Genomic DNA, 26,947 nt, shown 5'->3' with positions numbered 1-26,947 from the left:
AGAAGTCTGGATGGGTCAGTGATCACATGTCTCTCCTTGCTGGCAGAGGGCTGTTGACAGGAAACACTCAAAATGTACATACCCCATTCAACTGAAAGGGGCTATTGTCTCTCTCCTCCAGGCTGAAGGGGAAACCCCCTCCCTCTCACTCAGAAGGGCCATGTGATATCCTGCCTCCTGTTGTGAGTCTCTGGGGTGTTAAGAGTTCTCAGCCTCTTGGCCTCTGGGAACAGCAGGTGGCTAAGATTTTTTAATTAACCAACAGGCTTTGAAGTCCAGTTGCCTCAGGTCCCTTTGTCAGCCAGTTCTCCTGTCAGAGTTTAGACCGCTAGCGCCACCTTGTGGAATTTGTGGGTACTGCATCCATTTTTGGGATCTGTCTTGAATTACTGCATTTCAATAGAGTGGTCTTTTGCTTGATAGAATAGGACCCTTGATTAACATTGTTTTGATGGCATCCTTACAATAGAGTGGTGATGTGGAACCCCCCACAAGAATGTTGCATTTTTGGAGTGGTCTTGTGCCAACTGCGCAGTTCTCCTGGACTCTGGGATGGAATGATGGGCGGCGGCAGCTCATCCCCACATCTACCCAGTCTATTGATTCAGCATGGGTCAAAACCCTTCACAAACCCCCCCCGCCCGACTACGCTTTGATTCAAGTCGAGGGGAAGTCGGGTGCAAAGGAGGTTTTGAGCCCTTGCGCTTGCATGTCCACATTATCTTCTTCCAATTCTGTAGATGGCACAGTTCAGCATCTTTTCCTCCACCCAGTTGGATCGATCGGTCCTCCTCGCCGGTCCTGATGGGTATATTGGGCGGTACCCCGGGCCCCTCGGATCTTTGCTCCCGGTCCCTGGGCATCCTCCTTGGCCAGTATCCAGGTTTTCTTTCTCCTAGGACGACAAAGGAAAGCGGCAATACCTATTCATAGACATTTCTCCCCCACTATTGATATAGTGGGGCGACATATACATTTTATACTTTAATAGACATAGCATTCCAATTTTTAAAAACAAGATATAATTCAGAGACAGTGGCTTACAAGCGTCATAATATTTTAGAGACTATATGTGGGATATTTAAGGGTTGGAACTGAATTAATCTGGAGCGGTCCCCTCTGGTATTGCAGAGGACTCCTCCAGTTACTGCAGCGTGTGCCTGGGATGGCAACACTTTAGCTGATTTATATGTACCCACTTGTCTTCCCCTTCCGCCAGACTACCTTTGGGGATGCAGATCTTGTACGCTACTGGGGAGATCTTGTCTATAATTTCAAACGGTCCCTTCCATGTAGGCAAACATTTTCGCTGTTTGGCCTGGTTCCTTTGGAAATTGTATAGCTAGACCCGGTCTCCCACATCATATTCCTTCCTGGTGGTTTTCAAATCATAGTGCGTTTTCATACTCTCAGCTGATCTTTCTAGATTCCGCTAAGCATAGGCAAAAGCATTTTGGAGGTGTTTCCTTAAATTCTCCACATACTCATGAGTTGTGGAGGCATTTATCAATGTTTGCTCTTGGGTCCTGTAGAGCAAATGCTGGGGAAGCACCATCTTGCGCCCGGTCATCAACTCAAATGGTGACATTTTAGTTGCAGATGAAGGGGTAGATCTGATGGCCATTAGGACCAGAGGTAGTCGGATATCCCAACTTTGCCCAGAATCTGCCACAAACTTTTTAAATATGCTCACAATGGTTCGGTTGTATCTCTCCACTGCTCCAGAAGAAGCTGACCTGTAAGCAATGTGTAGCTTCCTTTTAACCCCCAGTATCTCCCAAATCTTTGTCATTACTTCACTGGTGAAGTGGCTACCTCTGTCTGACTCAATCCTTTGAGGTAGACCAAAACGGGAAAAGATGTGGTTAATCATCAGGGCAGCTGCTGTTTCTGCCTTGCAGTTTGGGGCCGGGAGACATTCCACCCACTTGGTAAACAAGCATGTAACGGTCAACATGTACTTGTTTCCTCTAGACGAGCGAATTACAGGGCCTACAAAGTCGATTTGCAAATCTCACCATGGCAGTGTCATCCCCCTCTTTTGGAGAGGCGCACAGTCTGTGAGGGATGATGGCTGAAATTGTGCACACACAAGACACCCCTTCAAGTATTGGTCGAGGTCCTGCCCCATGTGTGGCCAGTATGCAACCTCTCTTAAGATTTCCAGTGTTGTGTGAAACCCCCTATGACCGGCGGTGGCCGCATCATGGGCGTGACTTAACATCAGGCTTCGGAATGAGGTAGGAACCACCCACTGATCATGGCCGGCTTGGGATTTCCTTACCAACAAACCGTCTTGGATTCGGAACATCTTTGGACATTTCATCAACACTCTAAGGTCCTCCTTCCCAATGTAATTGGTATCCGTCAGGGGAAAGTTCTCAGGGTCCTCAATGTGTTGGTAAAACTTACCAATTATTGGATCCCCCTTCTGAGCTGTAATCAAATCAACATCAGGGGTCTCCTTACTCCATTGTGCAGTTGAAAGATCATTGTGAGCATTTGTCTGGGACCTAGTGATAGCAGTGACCTGGATTTCCCCCAACAGGGACTCTATTTCGATTAGATCCCCTTGGATGGCCCCGGTTTTGGCCAGCTGATCAGCTAAGTCATTTCCAGTTTTGTCTGGTCCCTCTACTTTGGAATGACCCTTGATCTATTTCCAGTAGATGATCATCCCATTCGATGTGACCAGAGCATCAATATTTTGGATTAACTTCCCATGGTTCAGGGGTTTGTTATTAGCACATAGCATGCCTCTGGTTTTCCAGTTAACCAGGTGCTCCACGAACCCGTTCCATACATAATCCGAATCTGTGATTATGACCGGTTCGTGGAGTTGATGCTGGACAGCAGTGAGGATGGCCTGATGCACAGCCATCAATTCTGCCACCTGACTACTTCGGGGACCAATTTTGTATCCAGCGGAGGGTTCTGGAAACTCCTTCACCCATGCATTCCCTACGCCGGCCACCAGTTCTTTCTCCCCATTGTTGTCAACATGGTAAGAACATCCATCCACATATACAGTGGGCATTCCCTCACACTTGTCTTCTTCAAATACTTTGTGTGGGGAATTGAGTTATGCTTCCATGTTGTCCTTGATTTTTAGACTTTCATCCTCGAGACAGTTTTCTCTGGCACAATCATGCAAGTCAGCCAGACCTTGCGCAAGGGGACTCTTCTTGTTTTGGTCATATCTGACCTCTACAGGAAAGCCTTGCATTGACAGAATCCAGGAAGTAATTCGGGAATTACTCACATTTCCGGCCCGGATTCTGTCACTTTGGAGATATTGCAGAGGCTGGTGTGGATTCTCCACTATGATGTGTTCCCCCTGGATAAACGGGCGGTAATTCTTTAATGCCCACACCGTTGCCAGGAGTGCCTTCTCACAATCGTTGAATTTTTCCTCCACAGAGGATAAAGTTTTGCTCGCATAGGAGATTACTTTATTGACCATCTCATGCTTTTGGTATAATACTGCCGTCAAGCACGTATTAGAGAACCCTGTCTCCAGGAAGAACTCCTTGTTTCTGACAGGGTAAGCTAGGCAAGGCGCTTGTGAGAGGCTTCTTTTGAGTTGTCTTACTGCCTCGGCTTGTTCTGGACCCCATTGCCACTTGACCCCCCCCTTCAGGAGATGAATCAGGGGTCTGGTGATCTCTGCGTAGCCCTCAATGAACTTTCTGCTGTAATTAGTCAGTCCAAGGAGGCTCCATAGTTCCCGCAGAGTGGTGGGGTCTTTCAGTTTCTGAAGTGCTTCCACTTTCTTTTCCTGGGGACAGAGACCCTGAGGAGTAATCTCATGCCCTAAGAAATTAACACGGGTTCTACACCACTGTGCTTTCTGAAAGGAAAGTTTTGCTCCGGCGGCCCTCAACTGTGTCAGAACATAACGGATCTCCGCTATGTGTTCCTCCGCAGATGAACTTTTGATGAGGACATCATCTACATAAGCCAGGTTACCCCTTGCACCCAGGTCGGGCATGGCCTTATGTAGGAAAATGTTGAATTCATTGCCGGAGTTGAGGTATCTGAAGGGAGTCCGGGTCCATGTGTACTGCTGGCCCCCAAAGGTAAAAGCCAGTTTGTATTGGTCCTCCCTACTGACAGGCACGGTCCAGTATCCATTGGTCAGGTCTATTGCTGTGAATACCTGTGACCCTTGAATCTGGGCCAGCCCTTGGTCAATGTAGGGCAGAGGCCATCGGGAAGTATGGACCCGTTTGTTGAGCTCCCTAAGGTTGGTGCAGAGTCTCCACTGGCCGTTTGGCTTCAATATTCCCAGCACCGGATTATTGAAGGTGCTGTGGACTGGACGGATTATTCCCCGGGACTCAAGGTTCTTAATTATTTCAGTAAGGGACTCCATGGATGCGAGAGGCAAGCGATATTGCTTCACAAACACTGGAGTCATTCCAGGGTCCGTGGGAATTGTTGTTGTGTGGATGTCGGTGCGACCACAGTCATATGAGTCTACCGCAAAGAGATCTTGGAAATCCAAGAAAACTTGTTTCAACTTTTGATTCTGTTCCAGAGTCACACAGTCATCAGCTAGGTTGACTCTTTCTTCCACCATCTGCCTGAAGCCTGGAAAGATTTCTGGCTTGGCTATCTCAGCGGCCTCCTCCAGCTGGGTGGAGAAGTCCCTGGTCAGAGTGCTGATTGGACTGGAGGCATCAGGTGGGAAAGGCAGCCTTCATGGACCTGAAAAGTCATCTCATCCCTCCTGAAGTCACAAGTCACATCTTCCTTACCATAAGGGCAGGAAGTGTACACCAGGAAGTTCCCCCCATGCCGGGTGAAGATCCTGTCTTGTGTTGTATTGTCCTCACTGTCACTGCCAAAACAGTCCTTGGGGATCAGTCCTATCAGTTCATTCCCTAAGTCAATGGAGAAATGTCGGTCATCAACCGCCATTCCAATAATGGTGCCTGCGGCTAGAGTAATGCTCTTTAAGTCGCTGTTATCCACCTCTATTGGAATGTTGTCATGTTCTATGTTGACTAATGGTGTTGGGTTTACCCCCAACCCTTGCTGTTGGAGAGAAGCATTTAGATGTATATAAGCATCAGGGTTTTTCAATGTTTGTCCTCTTTTAACTTTCACTTCCAGGGAGAATTGTCAGGTCCTTTCTGGGATGGTGACTACCTCTTTGATCTGAATTTCAACTGCATAAGGTAGCAATTGAGCTGACCTAAATGCTTTTTCTGGATCATCAAAGCCCATGGGATTATCCGCTAATCGGGACCAAGCTTTGAAGTTTATTAGGTCCAAACTAATGGCAAAGCGATTGAGAATGTCACTGCCTAAGTAAAAGGCGGCAGTGACATCTCGCACGACCCAACAATTATGGACTATGCTCTTGTTGCCAATGGAGATTTTGAGCATACACCTGCTTGGCAGGAGATGTTTTGAATTGGGTACTTCCAGGTCCATTTCCCATTTGTCTATCAGTTTGAATGTGGGAATGGCTGGATCTTTTGGGAGTTGGCGAAACATGGCTTCGCTGATGAAGCTGTTACCGTTGTTCACACACACTCGGGCGAGAACAGAGTCCTTCCCCTCATTTAACTTAACAGGAATGAACAACTGATCTCCAATTTGCTGAATCTCAGCCAGGCTCTGAGCTGATTTCACATGTTTCTGGACTATACGAGTGGGACTGTCTGATTGTGGATTGGTAAAGAATTTCAGAGTGTTTCCTTCCAGTGTGGATTACCACCTTAAACTGGAAGGAAGGTTGATTTTCAGAAATAGAGAGGACCCCCCCATCACCAGTCTGTTGTCCTACTGCTATTACTGTCATGTCTGGAATTTGGTTGTTCTGGAAGTGAAATTCTACTTGGTCAGATTTTTGTTCAACCATGTGGCAGGTGCCGTTTAAACTAACATGGTTGACACTCTGTTTTAATTTTATTGGTTGGCTAGTCTGGGTCCAGAGGAACTTGTTTACGCAATCTATTAGGGGTGACAACCTTCTCAGGAGGTCATTCCCTAGTAAACAAGGGGTGCCCTCTGGAGTCACTACTATGACCGGGTGTTTCACCTTGTGTCGCCCAATTTTGATGTCCAAATCTGCAGTCCCCTCGACAGGAATTTCCTTCCTGTCAAAGTTCTGCAGTTGTCCAGGAAGAGAGGTGAGAGGAATACGGTAATTCTCCCCCCTTCCTGCATTTAGTTCATCAAAGGCCCTTTTGGACAGAAGGGTAGCTTGGGATCCAGTGTCCACCAGTGCCAAAATTGTACCCTGCCCCTGTACTTGTACCGGGGCATAGTATCTTCCCTCCTTATCCTCAAGGGGGCACAGATAATGTACATTTTTGGACAACTGGTGGGCTAACCTTCTGGTTTTGGACATGGCGAGAGAAGAGATTTGGGCAGAATTCTGTGAAGAGCCTGGGGAATCTGAAAGAAAAAGTTGGCAACTGGAAATGGTTTCGGGTTTCTGTGAAGAGCCTGGGGAATCTAAAAGAAAAAGTTGGCAACTGGAAATGGTTTTGGGTTCTGGGCCGCCCCCCCTTTTTGGAGGCAGTTGTTAAGACGGATTTCTGAACTCTCTCCTGGTGGCGCAGAAGTTCAGAAGGCCAACCTAATTACTTGGAACAGGGTAACCTCTGGATGAGCCAGACCAATCAAGGTAGCGATCGCGGCGGTCAAGACTAGGTCTCAAGAGGGGTGAGGGTGACTGAAAGCCCGCAATGAGCACACAAAGCAAGAGCGCTTACAAACTACTCCAAACAGTTGTTATATCAAAAATATATACACATTTATTTTAAGGCCTTTAAAACAATGACCGTAGCGAGAAAATCACAGTATCACAATATTAAACCAACACATACCATATCAACACAATATATATACAAATACGACAGTCGCAAGCGTTATATGCACGAAATGTGTAGTCCACCTGCAAGGGAAGGAAAACAGGCAGTGCGATACAATGCTTTAGACTTAGTTCGCCTTCAGAGGCACCTAACTAGATGGAAGTCCAAGCCCTGCGAAGAGTGGAGCCTTGTGCTCAAAAGTACCTGCACACGCTGGTGCCAACGGGCAAAAGGAGAAGCTCTTCGGAGGAAGTCAGGCAGTTCGGGTTAGTGCACAACAGAAGAAGAACAGGTTCCGCGACTCAAGCGCAGCCTCCACAGTGAGCAGAAGCAAAGCGCGAGTACGGACAAAAGGGTGCTGTTTTTACACAGCGGGGAAAAGCAATGGGCTACTGCAGGAGGGCGACCAGATCCTAGCTATACTACTCACCGGTCCCCGATGCAAGCAGACCCAGGCTTCTCCACGTTAGTTTCAGCAGCTGGCAGGTTCAGAAGAGCCGGGAATGCCTCGTCGTCGTGTAGAGAAAAAAGACGTCCCAATCAAAGAAACCTGCACAGTTTTGTCACCACAGCAGGGCAAAGGAGCGGCCGTGTGTATCTGAGCCAAATGTACACTACTCACTTCAGACTTGGGAACGCCAAGTGTACTAAGCGTGTGAGAGTGACAAGGACTCGAAATACAGCACAACCTGGCGGCGGTTACAGAGCAAGACTCCCTTGTAAGCTGGTCAGTCAACTGGATGGCCCAGAGACGCTTCCGAAGGCTTACTGGCAGGAGATGATGAAGTCGCCGAGAATAGCTGTTCCTGCTATTCCAAAGGTCAAAGCACCAGTACAGGCCTTCTGGTTCGATCAAAGGAGGAAAGGGTTTCACAGGACGACAGCAGTGCAAAGGAGGAGTCCTTCAGCGGGTCACCAGCGATTCCTCGGTCCAGCCTCTTGGTTGCAGGATACTTGGCTCCTGTATTCCTTCGTTCGTGAGAACTCAGGAGATCGACATGGTAGTGGTGTTTCCAGCCCCCTCTTATCCACGGTTCCCTTCGCGCCAAAACGGAGGGGAGCCAATGGGAGATCCGCTCATCAACACACACACCATTCGTGGACCAATCACGGACCACGGTGGACCCAGGCATTCACACTACCCTAGACTCTCTGGCACCCAGGATGTGTATTGGGACCAGACATCCCAGCCCACACCCTGGAGGCACACAAAAGACATGTAGAAGCCCGCGAAAGCATCCGTGTTTCACGGAAAGTACATGCCCAAATAAGGAAGGCCCCGGGTCGCTCGACCCGGGGAAGGTGAAGGGAGCAAGACGTTCAGTGGACAGGACAAAGGAGCCTCGTGGTCTGGCCATTTTGGGAGCCAGGCCACCATTTTGGGTTCAGCACGAAAAACGCGGTCAGAACGCCAAAAGGAGCTCAAAATACACAAAACGATCGCTGCCACCATTCCAGTCCCTGAATGACTTGCACCGATCAAATGCAATCCTAAACGAGTATCTAGGGCATGTAGAAGGCTAGAGACCCAAGAGAGCTGTAACTTAGCTTACAGTGCCCTCTTGTGTCATGTTGCACTAAAGCCGCAACATGATAAAAGAAACTACGGGAAACAGCGTTCCCCGGTACTGACTGTCTTAAGGGCATGTCAGTTTCCCCGTAAGAAAAGGAGCGAAAGCCCAGAGGAGTGCGGCAGAAGGCTGCACTTCTCTGGCAAAGTCAAGAACAAGGTGAAAAACAACAGCAAAAAGTTTAGGGGTTGCCACATGGAAGGAAAATTACCTACAATTACGGAATCTTTCCTAACAGCAGTCATCAGGATGGGTTTGACCCATGGGATTTTGGTATTGTTGGTTCTGGGATGAGATGAAGGGCGGCGGTAGCTCAGTCTCCACATCTCCCCAGTCTGTTGATTCGGTTTTAGGTTCCCCTGGTTCCGGTACTGTGCCGCCCCTGCCTTTTGGGAGGCAGTCACCAGGATGGGTTTGAACCAGGGGTTTTTGGTTTTGTTGGTTCTGGGATAGGATGATGGGCAGCGACCGCTCAATCCCCACATCTACCCAGTCTGGATTGGAATCACTTGGGACCCATTTTTCCTTGGGAGGAGTTCCCCCATCTCTGAAGGAGAATATCCTTTTCCCATGGTCCTCTGAGGATCCCTCTCCCTCAAATTGGAAGACCTGTACCTCCTCCACAAAGTGGGTCTGTTTGGGTCCTTTGTTTCTCCTACCTCCTCTCTGCTCCTTGGGAGGCAGACTTTCAGGGGTAGGAGATTTTGTTTCCGGTTCCTGGTTTTCCAGGGGCTGTTTACAAGCTGGGAATGAAGCTCCTCCAAGGCTTTACACCCCCTTCCCCTTGTGCCTCCTCCCTGGGAACCGGTGGGTTATCGGGGTGCTGCCCCCGTCATTGTTCTCGAGCACCAGTCCCAGAGTTTGGGGCATTCTGCAGTGGCATGCTCATCTGAGGGTTCTGTTGAGCCCTCAGTATGTGACCCAGATACCGTGCCATATTTTGGACCTGGCGCTCAAGTTGTGAAACCCACTCAGGCTGATACAGGGCTCTATTTTCTCCCCTGGGCTGATCCCGGGAAGGGTAGCTATCCCTTCTCTGGTAATACCCCGGATTGGGAAGATTTGGGTACCCCTCCACCCTTGGCCTCCCCTCTCCCGGATTAGGTGGTCTGGGCTCAGGGAATTGGGGAAAGAAAGATGGATGGTTTTGGGGTTGGAAATTGGTTGGATACCTGGGAAAAATGTTCTGCCCAGGATTTGGTGAATTTCTGCCCTCCTGGGGGAAGTTAGGAGGGAAGTTCCCTGGGTCAGGTGCTTGGCTGGATTCCCCCCTTGGGCTGGGGGAGTCCACACATAACCCAGGATTGGTCTGTTTCCCTTGTAGCGGGGACTTACATAATCAGGGGAGCAAGGGACCCCATTTGTTGGACTACCTCCTCGACTCCCTGTCTGTGACTGGCCCGAGGGCCTTCTGGGCTGTGAATTATTTGGCACAGGCAGGTTTTTAGGCCCCCCATCTCCAAATCTAAAACAGGGGCAACCTTTAGCTCCGCCACCTTGGCAGCAGCAGGGGTGCTGTTGGTTTTGGGGGTTTTCTGCGCATTACTTTTATTTTCTATGGGCTTCTGCACCTCATAGATCCAGGTAGCCTGTTCAATGACCCAGTCTAGTGACCTCTTCTCGTGAAAATTTCTCACTAGCTGGGTCATGATGTATTTGGGTAAGGCATGGAAAAAAGTATTGACAAATTCTCTGCTGTCCGTGCGCACCCTTCAGGTGGTCTGCGCAAAGGCACGTTTCAATTCTTGCACGAATTCTTGTGGGGCCTGATCCTCCCCACATTGCAAATTGTAGGCTCCCTTGCGAGCCTCTTGAGGATTTCTGTGAACAGAAAAATGTTTCAAGATGGCTGCCCTATACGTGGACCATCTTGAATGGTTTTGGTCCTCCAGCCCTGCAAAGAAACTGGAGTATTCTGGGGAGAATGTCCATTTGACGTACTGGATGCAGCTACTGCTGTCCTTCAAATGGAAAGTCTCCATCATTTGCTCATAGAGCTCCAAGTGTTCCCAAACAGAATACTTGGCGTTCTTATTATAAGGCGTGATGACACTCCTTATTGCCTTTATTTGTTTCAATGGGTCCTTAAGCAAGGCCCTTTTTGCCTTATTGGCCTTTTTGGTTGGGGTAACCCTGGTCCATTCATCCTCCGACTCAGAAGCACTGCTCCCAGAGGTGCCCGTCTGATCTTCCAGGTTTTCCCGGATTCTGCGAGCCTGGGAATGGCTGGCAGAATGTGGGAACCTGGTCTCATGTGTCCTGTGACGCTCAGAGGAGCCTTCAGATCCCTCCTTGCTGCCAGGATTTGATGGGTACCCCCCCCACTGACCTAACTGGGCAGAGGTTTTCAGGATGCCCTTAATGGGCCTACTCTCCTGGGGTTCCCCACTAAATTGCACTGCGCTTGTGTGCCCATACCCGGATGCCCGCCCCTCCATTCCTGGGTGGTACTGAATTGGGTACTTCCAGGTCCATTTCCCATTTGTCTATCAGTTTGAATGTGGGAATGGCTGGATCTTTTGGGAGTTGGCGAAACATGGCTTCGCTGATGAAGCTGTTACCGTTGTTCACACACACTCGGGCGAGAACAGAGTCCTTCCCCTCATTTAACTTAACAGGAATGAACAACTGATCTCCAATTTGCTGAATCTCAGCCAGGCTCTGAGCTGATTTCACATGTTTCTGGACTATACGAGTGGACTGTCTGATTGTGGATTGGTAAAGAATTTCCGAGTGTTTCCTTCCAGTGTGGAATACCACCTTAAACTGGAAGGAAGGTTGATTTTCAGAAATAGAGAGGACCCCCCCATCACCAGTCTGTTGTCCTACTGCTATTACTGTCATGTCTGGAATTTGGTTGTTCTGGAAGTGAAATTCTACTTGGTCAGATTTTTGTTCAACCATGTGGCAGGTGCCGTTTAAACTAACATGGTTGACACTCTGTTTTAATTTTATTGGTTGGCTAGTCTGGGTCCAGAGGAACTTGTTTACGCAATCTATTAGGGGTGACAACCTTCTCAGGAGGTCATTCCCTAGTAAACAAGGAGTGCCCTCTGGAGTCACTACTATGACCGGGTGTTTCACCTTGTGTCGCCCAATTTTGATGTCCAAATCTGCAGTCCCCTCGACAGGAATTTCCTTCCTGTCAAAGTTCTGCAGTTGTCCAGGAAGAGAGGTGAGAGGAATACGGTAATTCTCCCCCCTTCCTGCATTTAGTTCATCAAAGGCCCTTTTGGACAGAAGGGTAGCTTGGGATCCAGTGTCCACCAGTGCCAAAATTGTACCCTGCCCCTGTACTTGTACCGGGGCATAGTATCTTCCCTCCTTATCCTCAAGGGGGCACAGATAATGTACATTTTTGGACAACTGGTGGGCTAACCTTCTGGTTTTGGACATGGCGAGAGAAGAGATTTGGGCAGAATTCTGTGAAGAGCCTGGGGAATCTGAAAGAAAAAGTTGGCAACTGGAAATGGTTTCGGGTTTCTGTGAAGAGCCTGGGGAATCTAAAAGAAAAAGTTGGCAACTGGAAATGGTTTTGGTTTCTGGGCCGCCCCCCCTTTTTGGAGGCAGTTGTTAAGACGGATTTCTGAACTCTCTCCTGGTGGCGCAGAAGTTCAGAAGGCCAACCTAATTACTTGGAACAGGGTAACCTCTGGACGAGCCAGACCAATCAAGGTAGCGATCGCGGCGGTCAAGACTAGGTCTCAAGAGGGGTGAGGGTGACTGAAAGCCCGCAATGATCACACAAAGCAAGAGCGCTTACAAACTACTCCAAACAGTTGTTATATCAAAAATATATACACATTTATTTTAAGGCCTTTAAAACAATGACCGTAGCGAGAAAATCACAGTATCACAATATTAAACCAACACATACCATATCAACACAATATATATACAAATACGACAGTCGCAAGCGTTATATGCACGAAATGTGTAGTCCACCTGCAAGGGAAGGAAAACAGGCAGTGCGATACAATGCTTTAGACTTAGTTCGCCTTCAGAGGCACCTAACTAGATGGAAGTCCAAGCCCTGCGAAGAGTGGAGCCTTGTGCTCAAAAGTACCTGCACACGCTGGTGCCAACGGGCAAAAGGAGAAGCTCTTCGGAGGAAGTCAGGCAGTTCGGGTTAGTGCACAACAGAAGAAGAACAGGTTCCGCGACTCAAGCGCAGCCTCCACAGTGAGCAGAAGCAAAGCGCGAGTACGGACAAAAGGGTGCTGTTTTTACACAGCGGGGAAAAGCAATGGGCTACTGCAGGAGAGCGACCAGATCCTAGCTATACTACTCACCGGTCCCCGATGCAAGCAGACCCAGGCTTCTCCACGTTAGTTTCAGCGGCTGGCAGGTTCAGAAGAGCCGGGAATGCCTCGTCGTCGTGTAGAGAAAAAAGACGTCCCAATCAAAGAAACCTGCACAGTTTTGTCACCACAGCAGGGCAAAGGAGCGGCCGTGTGTATCTGAGCCAAATGTACACTACTCACTTCAGACTTGGGAACGCCAAGTGTACTAAGCGTGTGAGAGTGACAAGGACTCGAAATACAGCACAACCTGGCGGCGGTTACAGAGCAAGACTCCCTTGTAAGCTGGTCAGTCAACTGGATGGCCCAGAGACGCTTCCGAAGGCTTACTGGCAGGAGATGATGAAGTCGCCGAGAATAGCTGTTCCTGCTATTCCAAAGGTCGAAGCACCAGTACAGGCCTTCTGGTTCAATCAAAGGAGGAAAGGGTTTCACAGGACGACAGCAGTGCAAAGGAGGAGTCCTTCAGCGGGTCACCAGCGATTCCTCGGTCCAGCCTCTTGGTTGCAGGATACTTGGCTCCTGTATTCCTTCGTTCGTGAGAACTCAGGAGATCGACATGGTAGTGGTGTTTCCAGCCCCCTCTTATCCACGGTTCCCTTCGCGCCAAAACGGAGGGGAGCCAATGGGAGATCTGCTCATCAACACACACACCATTCGTGGACCAATCACAGACCACGGTGGTCCCAGGCATTCACACTACCCTAGACTCTCTGGCACCCAGGATGTGTATTGGGACCAGACATCCCAGCCCACACCCTGGAGGCACACAAAAGACATGTAGAAGCCCGCGAAAGCATCCGTGTTTCGCGGGAAAGTACATGCCCAAATAAGGAAGGCCCCGGGTCGCTCGACCCGGGGAAGGTGAAGGGAGCAAGACGGTCAGTGGACAGGACAAAGGAGCCTCATGGTCTGGCCATTTTGGGAGCCAGGCCACCATTTTGGGTTCAGCGCGAAAAACGCGGTCAGAACGCCAAAAGGAGCTCAAAATACACAAAACGATCGCTGCCACCATTCCAGTCCCTGAATGACTTGCACCGATCAAATGCAATCCTAAACGAGTATCTAGGGCCTGTAGAAGGCTAGAGACCCAAGAGAGCTGTAACTTAGCTTACAGTGCCCTCTTGTGTCATGTTGCACTAAAGCCGCAACATGATAAAAGAAACTACGGGAAACAGAGTTCCCCGGTACTGACTGTCTTAAGGGCATGTCAGTTTCCCCGTAAGAAAAGGAGCGAAAGCCCAGAGGAGTGCGGCAGAAGGCTGCACTTCTCTGGCAAAGTCAAGAACGAGGTGAAAAACAACAGCAAAAAGTTTAGGGGTTGCCACATGGAAGGAAAATTACCTACAATTACGGAATCTTTCCTAACAGCAGTCATCAGGATGGGTTTGACCCATGGGATTTTGGTATTGTTGGTTCTGGGATGAGATTAAGGGCGGCGGTAGCTCAGTCTCCACATCTCCCCAGTCTGTTGATTCGGTTTTAGGTTCCCCTGGTTCCGGTACTGGGCCGCCCCTGCCTTTTGGGAGGCAGTCACCAGGATGGGTTTGAACCACGGGTTTTTGGTTTTGTTGGTTCTGGGATAGGATGATGGGCAGCGACCGCTCAATCCCCACATCTACCCAGTCTGGATTGGAATCACTTGGGACCCATTTTTCCTTGGGAGGAGTTCCCCCATCTCTGAAGGAGAATATCCTTTTCCCATGGTCCTCTGAGGATCCCTCTCCCTCAAATTGGAAGACCTGTACCTCCTCCACAAAGTGGGTCTGTTTGGGTCCTTTGTTTCTCCTACCTCCTCTCTGCTCCTTGGGAGGCAGACTTTCAGGGGTAGGAGATTTTGTTTCCGGTTCCTGGTTTTCCAGGGGCTGTTTACAAGCTGGGAATGAAGCTCCTCCAAGGCTTTACACCCCCCTTCCCCTTGTGCCTCCTCCCTGGGAACCGGTGGGTTATCGGGGTGCTGCCCCCATCATTGTTCTGGTGCACCAGGCCCAGAGTTTGGGGCATTCTGCAGTGGCATGCTCATCTGAGGGTTCTGTTGAGCCCTCAGTATGTGACCCAGATACCGTGCCATATTTTGGACCTGGCGCTCAAGTTGTGAAACCCACTCAGGCTGATACAGGGCTCTATTTTCTCCCCTGGGCTGATCCCGGGAAGGGTAGCTATCCCTTCTCTGGTAATACCCCGGAATGCGAAGATTTGGGTACCCCTCCACCCTTGGCCTCTCCTCTCCCGGATTAGGTGGTCTGGGCTCAGGGAATTGGGGAAAGAAAGATGGATGGTTTTGGGGTTGGAAATTGGTTGGATACCTGGGAAAAATGTTCTGCCCAGGATTTGGTGAATTTCTGCCCTCCTGGGGGAAGTTAGGAGGGAAGTTCCCTGGGTCAGGTGCTTGGCTGGATTCCCCCCTTGGACTGGGGGAGTCCACACATAACCCAGGATTGGTCTGTTTCCCTTGTAGCGGGGACTTACATAATCAGGGGAGCAAGGGACCCCATTTGTTGGACTACCTCCTCGACTCCCTGTCTGTGACTGGCCCGAGGGCCTTCTGGGCTGTGAATTATTTGGCACAGGCAGGTTTTTAGGCCCCCCATCTCCAAATCTAAAACAGGGGCAACCTTTAGCTCCGCCACCTTGGCAGCAGCAGGGGTGCTGTTGGTTTTGGGGTTTTTCTGCGCATTACTTTTATTTTCTATGGGCTTCTGCACCTCATAGATCCAGGTAGCCTGTTCAATGACCCAGTCTAGTGACCTCTTCTCGTGAAAATTTCTCACTAGCTGGGTCATGATGTATTTGGGTAAGGCATGGAAAAAAGTATTGACAAATTCTCTGCTGTCCGTGCGCACCCTTCAGGTGGTCTGCGCAAAGGCACGTTTCAATTCTTGCACGAATTCTTGTGGGGCCTGATCCTCCCCACATTGCAAATTGTAGGCTCCCTTGCGAGCCTCTTGAGGATTTCTGTGAACAGAAAAATGTTTCAAGATGGCCGCCCTATACGTGGACCATCTTGAATGGTTTTGGTCCTCCAGCCCTGCAAAGAAACTGGAGTATTCTGGGGAGAATGTCCATTTGACGTACTGGATGCAGCTACTGCTGTCCTTCAAATGGAAAGTCTCCATCATTTGCTCATAGAGCTCCAAGTGTTCCCAAACAGAATACTTGGCGTTCTTATGATAAGGCGTGATGACACTCCTTATTGCCTTTATTTGTTTCAATGGGTCCTTAAGCAAGGCCCTTTTTGCCTTATTGGCCTTTTTGGTTGGGGTAACCCTGGTCCATTCATCCTCCGACTCAGAAGCACTGCTCCCAGAGGTGCCCGTCTGATCTTCCAGGTTTTCCTGGATTCTGCGAGCCTGGGAATGGCTGGCAGAATGTGGGAACCTGGTCTCCTGTGTCCTGTGACACTCAGAGGAGCCTTCAGATCCCTCCTTGCTGCCAGGATTTGATGGGTACCCCCCCGCTGACCTAACTGGGCAGAGGTTTTCAGGATGCCCTTAATGGGCCTACTCTCCTGGGGTTCCCCACTAAATTGCACTGTGCTTGTGTGCCCATACCCGGATGCCCGCCCCTCCATTCCTGGGTGGTACTGGCCTATGAGCCCCATACTTTTAGATGGATAGTAATCTGCCATCCCTGTGGCCCCGTGCTCATGTGCACCAGGGAACATGGGGGAGGCAGAGTCCAGGGACTGGTAGAGGTGAAGGCCTCTGGCACTAGGGCTCCTGAGGTTATGCTCAGGAGTTTCTCTTTCCCAGCGAACCTCATCTCTATCCGCCCCTGCTCCCTGTTGCAATGCAAGAGCCTGCGCTTTCAGTTCCTCAGTTAAGGCCTTACTAGACTCTATCAGTCTCTCCTGCATCGCTACCTGTTGCTGGAGCCTATCATTGTCCTGGCAGAGAGCCTCATTCTCTCTCTGTGCCTCCTGATTGGTCCTGGAGTACTGGGCCAGTCTTTGCTGCAGGAGGGTTACCTCCTGAGCTGTGTACCTATTGGCCTGCTCCTTTCTTGCCAGAGCATCCTCCACCCTCCTGGTGTGCTCTAACAAGTTCTGGTGTTCTTTTTGGAGGTCACCCAGTCCCTGGAGGGCCAGGTGATTTTCTTCCATTTTCCTTTTTAAGTGGCAGACTTCCTGGCCTAAGGTATCCCTTTCCTGACTAAGAACCTGCATCTGTGCCACCAGGTCGTCCCTTTGCCTTTGGAAGGCACCAGCTTTCTGGCGCTCCTGATCAAACTCTGCCTGGGTATCCAGATCTTTCAGAATCAATTTATTGCTTTCCTCTTTCTCTCTGTCTAATCGAATTTTCAGGGTGGCTACCTGCTCTGTGCATGCCCTGTTGAAGTCCTGTTGTTGCTCCAGCTTTTTCTGGCTCTGCAATAGGGAGTCCAAACCTTCTTGGTACTCCTTCTGCAAGGACAGCAATCTGGTATCCTGGTCAGCCTTTTCCTGTTGCAGGATATCCATATTCTCCTTCATTTTAATGATGTATTGTCATTTTCTGACTCCTGGCTCCTCTGCAGCCTCTGCTCAGAAGAGGCCAGGTCAGATTGGGCCTTTTCTAACGCCATCTGTTGCCTATTTGCCAGATGTTGGCCTTCAGCACATTTGTCCTGCATGGCTCCCATATATAGATACAAATATGCCGCTATCCTGGCAATCTTATTGTGTGCATCTTTGGCCTTAGAAGCCATATATAGTTCACTCAATGCCACATGTAAGGGACCCTGATCTCTCCACATATCTGACCCTGTTTCAGTGACCTGCTGCGCGATTGCCTGCAACCAGACTGTTTGGTCCTGATGAGTCCACTCACCGCTCACAAATAGCTTATGTAAGAAGTGCTCTCTAGCTATTTTGATGTCTGCCAGTGTTGTCATTCTGGAAATTTAGTTCCTTCCTGACTTACAGAAGTTTGTATTTTATTTTGCAAAACAAACCGTTTCCTTAGAGCGTTCCTTTGAGGAGTGCTTTACAGCGTAACACAGCGTGGTGATCTAACCGGATATGTGTATCCGGTCAGTTGGCACACTGTATTAAGCTGCACAAGTGGTTTTGTCAGTAACTTCATGCATGTAATTTAAAGAGACCATTACTAGCATAGATAAGTTGTGGCAGCAGCCTAATGCATGTGATTTACAATGAACATTGCTTGCTTAGATAGTTTGTGGCAGCAGCTTAATGCAAATAATGTACACTGACCATTACTGGCATAGATAGGTTATGGCAGAGGATTATGACTGAAGATGGTGTTTGAGGCTGGAGGAATGAAGACTTCCATCTTTGAAGATGTTAGTATTAGGCACCATAGAGCTATCTAGTAGTGGATGGTTTTGAGACAATTTGGTCTAGAAAGATGGGAATGGAAGGCAGGTGAGAGTGGTGAGCATTGGTAAGAAAATTGTTCATGTGGATGAGTGCAGTTTTGGTAGAGTGTTTTGGTTGCATTCCGCGTTATACAGGGTCAGCAAGTGAGGGTATTGTGACAGGGTTGAGTATGCGATTAAAGACAAACCTCTCATGTCTTTTAGAGTAGTAGAAAAGGAGAGAGGCAGGTCTGTAGAATGTGGGCATTGTTTGGGCCAGCGCTTGTTTCTTTAGGAGAGCTATGACTGTGGTTGATTTGTAACAGGCTGGTAAGATATTAGTTGAGTGAGATAGTTTAAATGCATGAGATTTTAATAAACCATTATTGGCATATATTGGTTGTGGCAGCAGGGTCATGCATGCAATTTTGACTAGCCGTTACTGGCGTAGACAGGTTGTGGCTGCAGCTTCATGCATGGGATTTACACTGACCACTAATGGCAAAGGTATATGTTGTCAGCAGCTTCATGAATTAAATTTACACTGACCATTACTGGCATAGATAGGGTGTGGCAGAAGCTTCATACAAGTGATTTAGACTGACCAGAACTGGCTGGCATATATCAGTGGTGGATGCAGCCTCATGCATTGAATTTACAGCGTCCAGTACTGGCATAGATATGTTGTGAAAATATCACAAAGTGCTTGTAAGCAGTGTACTATTGGTGACGTGGCATTTACTGGATTTTTTCATGTGTTAACCTAGAGAAACAACTGTATGGCGTTTTATCTAATTTTTGACAAAAATTGTGCTCCAAAATGCGGAATTTCAGCACATTATTTTAAAAACAAACATTCTGGAGGGCAAAGCCCCCGGGCTACCTTAATTATTCTGTGCCCCCTCGCTACGTTTAGTCGTTAACACTAGTTTGAGGAAATATTTAGGGCCATTCACTCAAAATATTCACGAGGCACGACAACCCATGAATCAAGACATTTTCTGGATGTTTTTCATGTTTCCCGAGGGAAACAATTGTAAATAGTTCGGCTTTTTATACCATTTCTCTCAAAAATGTTGCTGCAAAAGGCATAATTTCAGCATGTGATTTAAAAACATGCTCTAGGGGAAAACACCCGGGAATCCCACCATAATTATTTTGGGCTAATTGGAGCTAATATTTAAGTCACTCCACAGAAAACATTCACTGCCACATGAGTTCTCAACCATGAATGATTTAGAATCTCAGTGCCTATTTAGGAGGCACCAAAAGTTGCCTCCACCAAAGGTGTGCACACCGGAAATATGCACCATTTGACGGTAGTGGATCGATAGTTAACTAAACTAACTTGGCCAACCAAACCCCATTTACAAAATAAAACTATGTAGGTGCTCAATTAGTTCTTCAAATACGCAGCTTCAACGCTCTGAGGTGGTTCAGAAAAAAACAATACCACTGCAGTGACCACGTGTATGTCAAATTGGAGAATTGGACGGCGATTTTTAAATCATAGAACATTTTACCTTCAGGAAGGATGGCATCCTGTTGTGCGATAAAAGCCTAAAGCGAAATTAAAATGCAATAATGTAACTGTCTCTCTCAGCATATACGCTCAAAATGTCGCGGCAATAGAATTTTAGGCAGTGATAAAAGCTGCCAGCATCAATCTCCAAAGGCAATTGAAAGCAATTGAAAACAGACCAGTGTCAGATAATTGCCAGCTTTGAGCAGAACGGTGAACTCGCTGAGACAGTTCAGCTTTCAATCCAACAGTGATAGCATGCCGTGCAATCGCAGCTTTGCACAGTTTCAGAAGTGCTTACTGTCCCCAGAAGGCTGGGTGTTCACAAATGATAATCTTTTTTTGGGAGAGCTTAGCATTAGAGTGCTAAAACCCCTGCCTGCACAACTCCCGTTTAATTCTCTGTGACAGCCCTGACGTCAAGACGCCAGGAGATTTCTGACACAGGAGAAACTTCCGATCTAGGTCACATTAAATAAAACGAATGCGGCTGCCTCTCCAGAGATAGGGAGGTGACCCCCTTCTCCTAAAATAGGCGTGAGATTGAGTTAAACATCATGTCCGTGATGGCAAAATGGAGCTGCGTTTAGCAACAAGAGGCAAGAGTTGGCAAGCACTGCCTAAAATGGTTGTTTCAAAATGCCTGAGATGATAAGAAAACGAAACACTTTTGCTGAAAAACAGAAGAGTAAACAGTATGTTGAATTGTTACATGCACATTACATGCGCAACATATATTATTATGTACGAGGGCACAGAAATCATGCAGTGAAAAAAGGCTCCCTATGGTAAAAAGCAAAAAAACAAACACATTTAATATCAAATTGAGATCTAGTCCATTTACTTATTTTATTTATGGTTATGTCATTTGTATTGCGCCCAAACACAAGTGTTGCGATGTGCGACAAGGCAAGAGGGAGGGGGAAAGGGAGGACAAAAAGTAGCGATACCTAATAGGCCTTGGGCCTCATTACGAACCCGGGGCTAAAACATGGTGCTATTAGCCCCATGGTCCATGCCGGGGTCCGCCATGGTGAATGGCGGGATTACTGCCCCATTCCAAGGTTGGCGGGGCAGTAATTCCCCATTCACCATGGGCCCTTCCCCATTCCCATTTTTGCCCCATAGGGCTCAATGGGAATGGGGAAGGCGCTAAGTATGGTGCCGCAAATTGTGGCACCGTACTTAGCACCAAGGTCCCATTGTGGCACCCTACTTTAACACCTGGTAAAAGCAGGTGTTAAGGTCGGGTCCCGCAAAGGGAACTCGTAATGAGGCGTTAAGGGTTTAACGGCGCCGACACCTTTTACGGTGCCGTTAAACCCTTAACGCCAGGGTCGTAATGAGTCCCCTTGTGGCATTCAGATTGTGCAAGTGCAGTAACGAGAAGTGCAAGGGTGGAGGGGAGTGGGGGAAATACAGGACAGGGCAGAGGGCTCTAGAGAGGAGAGCGCCAGTGAAGGCCAGATGGACAGGGCCAGGGGAAGCAGAGAGTGCAGGGGAAGGTGGGTCCACAAGCAAGCACGAGGTAAGGGCTGGAATGTTTCTGGTGTGCAGGCCAGCAAAAAAGGTCAGGAGGGCGGTCCCATGAGTGCAAGTGCCGGATGAGGGGGGGATCAGGGGAGACCAAGTGTAGGGGTAGACTGGGTAGGGTGGGCTGGAGCCCTGTTTTATTCTGGGGGAACCAGACCACCAGTCTAGGGCAGACGGGAATATTAGCAGAGGAGAGGAAGGAAGAAGAGAAAAGGATGGGCTTGAGGAGCGTCTAGAACTTAAGGCGATCCAGCTCAACTCTGAGAGGGGAAGGGAGGCCATTTCAGAGGGAAGCACCTTCGGAAGAGAGAGATCTACCCCCCACTCTCTGCTTGGCAAAGCATCTAATCTGAAGAGAGTTAGAGCTAAACAAGTGAAGAGCTCTGGCAGGGAGGTATTCAGGGAGAGAGAGTTGGATGTACCGGGGTCCCAGGCCCCAGAACATCTTGTGGATGATGCAGAGGGTCTTGAACTTAATCCTTGCAGCAACCAGTATCCAGTGGTGAGATTTAAGGGCTGGAGAGATGCAGTGCCTGAGCCTGATTTTAAGGATACGTCTTGCAGTCCCATTCTAGATTAGTTGGAGTGGGTGAAGGGAGGAGCTAGGCATATTGAGAAATAGGCTGTTGCAGTAGTCCAGCCTAGATAGAACCAGAGCTCTGGAGACATTGAGTTTCTGGTGGAAGGTGAGGAAAGGAAGAATGCCTCTGAGGTAGTGCAGTTGAAAGTGGGCCTACTTGGCCAGGTCTGTGATGTGAGGAGAGAAGAAGAAAGAGCAGATGAATATGATGCTTAGGCTTTTTCCTTCATGAGAGGGTGAGGGGTGGGGGCCCATGGAGGGTGGCCAGAGTGTGGGAGAGAGTAGGGGTCCAAATGAGAAGGATCTCTGTCTTACTGGCATTAAGGCACAGATCATTAATAGTGCACCAAGCCTGAATGGCAGACAGGCAATCAGGAATAAGAGAGGAGGAGGAGGCAGTAGAAGGTAGTTTGAAGGAGAGTTGCGTCCATGAAACTAAAGTTAGTTCAGCAATTACTAAAATGTCCTTGCACCCCAGACTGGAGAGAAGCACATTCTGTAATATCCCAAATCATGCAGGGAACATTTGAAACCAATATCACAGTGCAGCATCCTACTATTACAGTAATTCAGACCTGCAGATTAATGAAACAAGAAGACACATGGTAATGTGAAACAGCATCTGGGACCTTCATCAACAATTATACATCATTTACTTTCTTCAAAACAATCGGCTTCACTATTGTCTGGCAAATGTGCTTTAATGTGTACTTATTCAACCACAGGGTGCCATTTCAAACATAAATAACTTGCAAATTTGGCAATAACAGAGATCATTAGCGGTCCTAGGTTAAGGTGTCTTTGCAGACAGGAAGAGCATTGTTCAATGTTGTATACAGGGTGGTGAAGGAGTCCAAATGGCAACTTAATCCAGGACCATAGACTGGAGGACATTACAATATGTTTAACTCTGAAATTGTCAATGTCTTCGCTGATTCCGGACGTTGACACTATGCTGGTTAAAAGGGTCCATCCTGCATGGAGCTAAACAGGACCCTATGGCCTCTCCTGTGTACAAACCTCTGAATGGTGCAAAATTGGTAAATGCCAAGCTGATAGACTCTTGGACTAGTTGTCTCACTTTGGAGATGACAGAGAAAGCCCTTTCCCACATTGAAAGGGTTATGCTGAGGCGACAGAAGTGTGAGATATTTGATAACATTTGGGAGAGGTTCTTGGAACTGGATCTGGTTTAATTGATTCAGAGGGAGGTTTGTTTGGGGTTGACGGGAATTGTGCTCTTTCTTTCTTCTCCCTCTCTTTCTTTTCTTTCTCTCAGTTGTATCCACTGTGTTTGAAATGTTGTTTCTCTTTATGTTTACTATTGTTTTGTATATTTACGAAATGTTAATGCAAAAATCAAAAAAAAAACAACTTGTTTAAGATTGAGAGCCTGAGGGCAGTATTTACATATTTGCATATACATGGACAGTTTGAGCAGCACATTTTAATGTTAACCTGCCTATTTGCGCTCAAAGATATATGTTGGTAACCTATCCATTGCAATTGGAAGATCTATAAGTTGTCCATTGTAACACTTAATGATATATTCAGGTTTCCTTTATACTCTATTCAATAGAAATTTTATATAGCGCCAGCCCGCCCACACTAGAAGATGTCTGCTAGTAGCCTATTATGGAATTTAGAAGATATAGAGAAAGACTATAAGGGTAGCCTCTCTATTGTGCTAGGAAATCCTATGATCCTATATCCTAAGGCAGCCTGTCTGCCACGCCAAGAAGATGGCACAAGATAGCTGTCTATATGTGCTTGGAGGACTCTGATGGTAGCCCATCTGTAGTGCCTAGAAGAGTATATGTGGGTAGCTTGTCTTTTTCACACAGACGATCGGATCACACAGCAAGATCAAAGATAACCTCCATCTTAACTTAAGGTATGAATAAAAGCATCACTTTGGTGGACTTCTGCTGCAGGCATGGCTATCCATCCACACACTTTAGAATGCAGCTATGAGTAAGACAAATTTGTTCTAGCTGGACACGTACCAGCTTTGCCCCTTACACCAGACTTATCTCAACACCTCTGCCATTAGAATACAGTGAAAACCCTTTGTTAAATGGTAATTATATAGTGCCGCCTTAGTATTTATTTTGGGCTAAGCCTATTCACGCTACACGGAGAATCGTGTTGCAAAGTTCCAATTTTTGGATTAACTTCGCCGCCATTTTAAGGTTCATCCATCATTTTGATTTCCACTTGTGTGTTGTACGTTCTAAAATGGTGGACTCTGTTTTCAACTTGCAGCCATGCCTTCCGACCTTTGAGTTCTGTTAATGTTTAGGCTATCCGAGAGCCGACTGTTTAAACTGAGCAAAGAGACCATGTGCTTCATTTGAACTGTCATTTTAGTGTTGTCTGCACTCACAAGCCTCATCCTTGTATAAACGTTGGGACAATGAAGAACAAACCTCAAGCGTATGCTTTGGCTGAACTACATTGTGAAGAAATGTGGAACAAGGCTTACCGCGGGATCCGAGAACATACATTGCTATTGTGTCTTCATGGGAATACAAACCGATGTAATCCTTTGCATAATATTGTATAATCTGTATGTGAACTAGGCACGAACTCTAGACCACAAATTATTAACATGAAGTGAGGCTGGACAATATTACACAAATTGTATAAACGCACTAATGTTTCGATGTCCAGTACCTCACTCACCTCTCTGTGTCGGCTGGTACACACTGCAAGGTGTTGGGGCCAGATAGCTATCTGTTTTGCTTTGTAAACTGTACAGTAATAAAAGATCTGTGAATCTTTTAGCCCGTGATTGGTGTATTTCCTTTGTGGTACTCAGCCTCGATATTTCTTTGTTCTTTCAGATGGTGCCCGAATAGGGACCCTCAAGATTGATGCCACCTCGTTGAAGAGTTGACATGGATATTGGACCGGGTTCAGACAGAGAGAAAAAAAAGGGGGCCCCTTTTGGGTGAGACGCGATACCTCAACAGTACTGCATGATCCGATACCTGGACGGTGAGCACGCGGTTCGAGACGGCATCTTGACGAGGGTCCATATATCGAGACGGGCAATTTTGCCGAAATCACCAACCACGAGGGTCCTTTGTCCTTTGTAATCCGATTGGACCTCCGTTTGTCCTTTGAATCAGTTGAGTTGTGCCCTGATTCCTAAGTATCCTGATGTTTGGTTGTAGATTTGTAGATCGCAAGCACAAACGGTGCGAGGTAACACCAGTAATCTGACATGCCTGGGTATTTGTATGCCTGTTTCAGGGCGTTATTCCGCAGAAACAGACAATCTTTGGAATTAGGCCAACCGGCACCACAGGAGGGCTCGCCGGCATGTACTATGTACTGTAAGTATGGCATTGGTAGTATAGTATTCAACGATATTTGGCACAAACAAACTAGACATGCTCCCGAACTTCAGTGGCTAATCACTGGTAGTTTTGAGATTGCTCGAATAGAGTATTTAGAATCTATATTGTTAAAGAAAAAAGCTAGACCTGCAGCATTGGATGTAATACACAATTGGAAAAAGGAAGCTATGCAGCAACTAAGAGTAAAGAGAAGCATGCATGTTGACACATGTCAAATTCCAAAAAAAGGCATTATTGTATGATCAACAAAGACAGTCAGAGTCTGTTAGAAACATGGAAAGGGCTTTTCAACTTGGTATACAGATAATATATCCGTCTAAAGATTTTTATGCCTCAGATGACCTAATTGATAAACTCTTAAATGAACGTAGGCCTGGTGCCACTGCACCACCTCCTTATGTACCTATTCCTGCTGTTTTACCTCTTCCTGCTGTCGCTCCTCCTCCTGTAGCAATTCCTGTTCTTCCTATTGTTCCTCCGCCTCCAGTTATTGCTTTGCTTCCTATTGTTGTTCCTCTGCCTGTACCTTCGCCTTTACCGACTGCTACTGTTCCAGTAAATCCGTCTTTGTTGCCAGTGGTAGTGTCTCCACTACCTGTTGTACAGGATTTGTCTGCTCTCTCCTTCCCAAGCGGTTCTGCTCCGCTTGTAGCTGATAAGGGGGCGAGTGCTGAATCAAAAGTTGTAAAGCAGAACACGGTTTCCAAGAGAAGAGGAAAGATTTGAATGCATGGGCTAAGCAATGTATAGAGAAATATCTACTGTCTTAGCTACGTTCCTTAATCTAGAAAGTATTCCCGATCAGGATATCTTTATTGAGGAGATGGAGATACATTTGGCTGTAATGTGGAATAGATTGACGCAGACAGATGTCCCACAAGGGTTGAGGGATTTGAACGTTTTAGCTTATTCAAGGGATACTGCGGAGAAAGTACATGAGCATGTCGAGAAGGTTTTTGAGTTTAGAAGGGAGTTAGAATGGTTACAGAATAATGAACTAGATGGTGATAGTTTGGATGTTTTTTATGGGCAGAAACGGTTCCTTCCTCCCTGTAATTCAACGAGTGAAGAAACGCAAATTTGCATGAGGGATGCGCTTAGATGGATTTCAGATATGTCGATATCTCCCGTAGAAGTAAATGATACGTATAGTCGGTATACTCCAGAAATGCAGAGGAAAGTGTTACAGGTAATGGTAGAATACCTGCAGGATGAATGTATACAGAAAAAGGTTTGTTGTCCTGCAGAATTATTGAATATTTATAAGAGAGCTTTTTTAAAAAACATTTTTTGTGTTTAACCATTTGAGGTTTTTACTGCATGTAAAATTCAACGTTCTCTTTGTTTTATGCATTTTGTGTACTACTTAGGACACCACTTTTGATGGAACGATTACTCAGGAACCATTTGCAGGTTGCAAGCTGTTATTTGCCGAGTTTGCTCTTTTTAAGGCTACGACCAGGAGTTTTGCTGCCGTCCTGGACCATCTGGCTGAGTCACCTGCATTTAGATGGTACCATCCAGTTTCTTCATCTAGTACTGACGGGTGAGATATAAGTGGTGCCAAGTATGCTTGTCTCTACGAAGATAATGCTGAACAGGACATGAGGAGGTGTCTTAGTGTTTCAACTTGATCACGGTTTCCACAGAGACGGCAATCCGATAATGAAGATAGAGATCTATTGGCCAAGATTTCCCTAGTTTCGAGCAAGTTTAACCAAGCTCGCATGTAGGTTTTTCTTAGTTCTTTATCCGGGAATTTTTCACAATACTTTATTGGTGTTTTAGTTTGGTATGGCCTGGTGGTAGATGTTTTAATGATTTGTACGACAGAATCTTCTCATTAGTGGTGACCCAGTCTTGTTGTCCTATTTTCATCTTTACTCTGGCTGGATTTTTTATCAGAACCTCCTCGGTACAGACTACTTCTTCTAGTATAACTTGATG

At 47.3% G+C, this 26,947-nt stretch overlaps 1 protein-coding gene across 1 annotated transcript in view; it reads right to left on the bottom strand.

The window, feature by feature from the left end:
• LOC138467284 (uncharacterized) overlaps window positions 1–26,533 on the bottom strand; it is a 504,409-nt gene extending 477,876 nt beyond the window's left edge. Inside the window, exon 1 of the mRNA XM_069607283.1 lies at window positions 26,518–26,533. Coding sequence (XP_069463384.1) covers window positions 26,518–26,533 — 16 coding nt within the window. The remainder of the gene's footprint in view (window positions 1–26,517) is intronic.
• Window positions 26,534–26,947: the final 414 nt, after the last annotated feature.

The sequence above is a fragment of the Ambystoma mexicanum genome, chromosome 4q (genome assembly GCF_040938575.1).
Source record: "Ambystoma mexicanum isolate Mex_15411 chromosome 4q, UKY_AmexF1_1, whole genome shotgun sequence".
NCBI lineage: Eukaryota > Metazoa > Chordata > Amphibia > Caudata > Ambystomatidae > Ambystoma > Ambystoma mexicanum.
Note: the sequence above shows the minus strand (reverse complement) of the source record. Positions and strands in the feature narration are given on the sequence as shown.